At 27.1% G+C, this 4,671-nt stretch overlaps 1 protein-coding gene across 1 annotated transcript; it reads left to right on the top strand.

Annotated features, from left to right (window-relative positions):
* Window positions 1-1,575: 1,575 nt before the first annotated feature.
* Window positions 1,576-3,184, top strand: LOC115233865 (THUMP domain-containing protein 1 homolog). The gene is made up of 5 exons (XM_029804479.1): window positions 1,576-1,915; window positions 2,036-2,197; window positions 2,296-2,540; window positions 2,615-2,834; window positions 2,962-3,184. The coding sequence occupies exons 1-5, from the start codon at window positions 1,724-1,726 to the stop codon at window positions 3,127-3,129; spliced, it is 987 nt and encodes a 328-aa protein (XP_029660339.1). The 5' UTR covers window positions 1,576-1,723; the 3' UTR covers window positions 3,130-3,184.
* The last annotated feature ends 1,487 nt before the right edge of the window (window positions 3,185-4,671 follow it).

Raw genomic sequence — 4,671 nt, 5'->3', positions numbered from 1 at the left:
ACGTTACCTAAAAGTTTTCAAACTCTTTGGTAGATCTTCATAAAATACATAAAAATAGTACAAAAATATACAAAAATTAATAGAAGTTCCTTCTATAAAGTAATCATAAAAAATAAAAAAATAGTATATTTGTTAACTAATCACTAATTACTAAATTGTTTTATTTAATTTTGTTATCTTTGCAGGGACTTTTTCGACAAGCCTTTGTACATGAGGTTCTAATTCGTGTTTATCGAAACGAGCCACAATTTATTTATATTTTGTATATTCTAAATCATATAAGAAAAGACAATTTCCTACAAATTCGTAATTGCCGGAAATAGAATAATGTTTCATGTTGATCGAAATAATTTCTTTCATTATTTGACTTTTCTATCTTGTAATATTCTAAAAACTTAATATCCCGCCTGCAAAATGCGAGATGCGCCCGGATTATGAGTTCTTGTTCCTTTTCACTATATTGTTGAAACGTTTTCCGATTACAGCAATGTTGCATGATATTACTTTAATAAAATTATTATAGCATCATATGCTGGCATACATATTACTTATGGCAAACTCTTCTAAAAAATTCTTTTTTATAGTTTTCATCATGATATAACTTAGAGAAGGAAATCTGATAGTTGGATGTTTCGGAGTCGAAGTAACTACAGGTTCACAACTTATTAGTTCTGGAAATATTTCTTCTAGTTTGGAATCTAATCTAAATTTTTTTGAAGGTTTTGATGTTGAACAATGCGAATCAACTTCAATGTATGAATCTGAATTAAAATTTGAATCTGACTTTGAATCAAAACTTGAATCTGACTCTGAATCAAAACTTGAATTTGATTGATTTTTATTGGATCTTCACCCACAATATTGTCTATTTTCTCCAAATTATCCATTTTCTCGTTTTCCTTGTTTTCCATGTTTATTATTCTAGAAAGCACAAAATAATTTATCAACTTTTTTTATTATTATCCCAATTAACCTGAAACAATTAACAACATAATTTCTTTTTGTATTTACCCAAAATAGTGTAATATCGTTTATTCTAAAAGTTTAAATTATTAAATAATTAATAAATCAAATACACGCACAATCAAAAAATAAAAAAAAAGGATAAACGCAACGTACAAAGATCTTATGAATACACGTGATACAATAAACAGAGTTTTTTTCCAAATAAGAATGATTTCAATATAGAAAAGTCAAATAAACATAACAGAAAAAGAAGCAAGAAATGCCTTATAATAACGAATGTTCTGTCAACTGTCTACAACTGTCATTAACGCCAGTTGACGGTTGCCGCCAGTGTTGTTAAATTTTCTTTTTCGCGCATGCGTATTGAATGTGATATCAATGAAGTAATAAATCTTATAGAATGAGATCCCTATTTAAACACTTTTAAAAATTATTTAGAAGTTTTCGAAAAATTAATTAAAACATGAAATATAAAAATAATATGTAATAAAAATTATATTAATTAATTTATTTATTTATGTACAGCTACTTAATCTGTCCTCTGCGAGATCCTGCCAAAATTAACAATGAGATGCCCATCACATATACAATGTATATATGACTGTAATCAGCTGTAATCGCCATCGTTACTTCGCGCATGTGCGGAAAAAGGAGCCCGTCTAACAACACTGGTCTTTACGTAGGTGCGAAAGAGAGAGAAAAAGTCATACCTTTTATTTTTCTTATTTGAAAGAGATAAACTCAGATCAACAGTGCGATGGATACACGAAAAAGAAATAATAAATATGTTGTTGGCCATCGTAACAATTATAAAAGACGTAAACAATTGGTATTAGAACCGGGTATGACGGGATTCTTGTGCACATGCAATTTTCACGAAAGAGGCTGTATCACTGATGCCTACAAATTGCTTAATCTGTTTGCAGATGAGAAATCGGATACAAATAAGGTATTTAGGGATTCACGTAAATTAGATATATAGCTGAAAAAAATATATAAGATTTGAAAGCAACTGTTAAAACGTGTGTGTATCACAAATATTTATTACAACAATTTTTTTTATTTGAAGGAATCTGAAATATCAAGCACAACAAATACATTCGATAAAAAAGAGGCTGATAAATCTTCAAAAGATATCGATGAAGATGAAGATATATCCATTGCTCTGGAGAAAGAAATCAATGAACTTAGAACAGAGCATGAAATGCCGTTATCTTCTCGAAAATTTCAAGTATATTCCTAATGTCAATTATTGCCTGACACTGCATTAACAAAATCTTTTTCTTCGAGAAAATATTATATATTTATTAATATCGCTATTTTCTATAGGTAGTAGACACAGGTGCTAAAAATATGATTTTTATAGCAAGTACTTTACCAAATCCATTAGAGCTAGTCACCAAAATTCTTACCAAGTTGGATGCAACCAAGGAACAGTGTACTAGATACTTATTAAGATTACTTCCAATAGAAGTTATATGCAAAGCGTATATGGATGATATAAAAACAAAAGCGAATGCATTATTTGAAAAATATTTTGCTCAAGAACCTAAAACATTCAGTATTGTGTTTAAGTAAGTTATGTGTGACAGATAACTTGTATAAAAATTTTTATTTTTTTTTTATTTATTAAATAATTATGTTCCAGTCGTCGTAATAATAACAGTATTAAGAGGGATGAGATTATTCAAGATTTGGCAGAAATAATTCTAAAAAAAAATCCAGGTAACAAAGCAGACTTGAAGAATCCAGAGATAGCCGTGGTTGTTGAAGTTATACGTGGAATCTGTTTATTTTCTATTGCTCCAAATTATTATAAATTTAAGAAATATAACCTTCTTGAAATATGCAATAGTACAAAAAATAAGGTAAGAATATTTTTATTAAAAGTGCTGGTATATAAATGCATTATTAACAATTATTTATAATGTTATTCACAATGAATTTCTGATATATATTGTGAAAAATATACTTGATAAAAAATAAAATCTTTAGATAATTTCCAATAAAGAAACAGAGAAAGCACAGTTAATAAATGAAAAAAGTGAAGGAGATATAGATACAATTATATCAAGTACGCAAGAAGCAGCAGAGTCTACTGACAGAAGCTTGGAAACTTTGGAAATTGAAGAAAAAAACAAGCAAATTAAACTTGATGCTTAAAATAAACTTGTGATATATGTATAAAATATATATATACATTTATAATCACTATGTACACATGTGTTTTATATTTTATAAATATNATTTTACTAATATTAAATTCATTATATATATATTTAATAAATCAAATAATTGTTAAACATTAAAAATAAATTTCAAACAGATGCATTTTTGAAGCCTAATACCTTGATGCTAACTCTCTCACATTCATAATTAATGAGAAAAAGTCTGAAAACGTGTAAGAAAAGCCATAATAGCATGATGGTGGCATAAATTATTTTATTTTTATAATCTTTGATGAATATCACATCAAAAAACTCTTGAATTGCAATCGCTATAAAAGCGAAGTAATTCCCCATTTCGATAGTCATTTGTAATCCGAATATTAAATCTATTTTGCGGGATATTTTACAAATAAAGATACCTGCGTAAACGTGATATATTAACTCGTCATGCAAAGCATAGCCATGATTAATTAATTTGAAAGATGATATTAAATTGATTAAATTGATATAAATTAAATTAAATTAAATATAAATTCTCTTACATTACAATCCATATTATATATGCACTGTTCGGACCTTTTGCATATCTAGATTGATGAAAAAATAACACGGAATGTTCCCAAGCTAGCTTTCTATATTTATTACCTTTTGTTAATTTCTCAAGGTGTTCATTGATTTGGTCAAATTTCAATCCTACGTACCTAAAGATCGAAAAGATTAGTGGATAATTATTAGTAAATGTAATTAATAAACAAGTATTCTTGTATATTTATAAAAATGAACTAACCCAATCATACTTGTTATAGTTAAATCGCCGATAACAGTTATATGAATGCAATAAATGCGTATAAAAAAAACATAGGTAGCTGGCGCGTCTTGTTTTTGTCTTCCTAAAAATGAATAAAGAATCTCCGCGCAAGTTATTAATATGGCTATCATAAACCATCCTAAAATGAGCCATGATGTTCTTCTATGCAATTTGCAATCTGTTGTTGTTCCCAATTTTTCCAATGTATCGTCCACAATAGTGAGGCTCTTTATACAATTTCTAAATTCCTGATATAAAAAGGCAATATGCAGTAAATTAATAATTTGTATTTGTAATGTCGAATTATATCCAAATATTGACAATTTTAATGTCCCTAGTAATTTAATTATTTCGTGAAAAAGATGTAAAAATACATATTATATTTTTATATTCATCTCACTTCTTATATTTATCTTTTCTATTTTTCATTTTTAAAAGAATAATTGACGTTATATCAAACGTGTTGTCAAATATGTAGAAAAATTAAAATTTGATAATAATATATGATATATCAATATGCTAAAACTTTTATATTTTTCTGGCAGAGTCTTTCTGTTGTAAAAATATTATAAAAAAAATTATAAGTTGTGTTCCATTTTACAATCAATGATTTTGAATGTTCAAGCTACATTAATATTTTTCTACGTTAAGTCTCCTACCTTGTCATGGTATACTCCAACGATAATTGACAAAAACATTATAAACATATTTACTCCAATCCAAATATGG

The sequence above is a fragment of the Formica exsecta genome, unplaced genomic scaffold (genome assembly GCF_003651465.1).
Source record: "Formica exsecta isolate Colony F162 unplaced genomic scaffold, ASM365146v1 scaffold191, whole genome shotgun sequence".
In the NCBI taxonomy this organism is placed as follows: domain Eukaryota; kingdom Metazoa; phylum Arthropoda; class Insecta; order Hymenoptera; family Formicidae; genus Formica; species Formica exsecta.
This window is presented reverse-complemented; position numbering and strand designations above follow the sequence as displayed.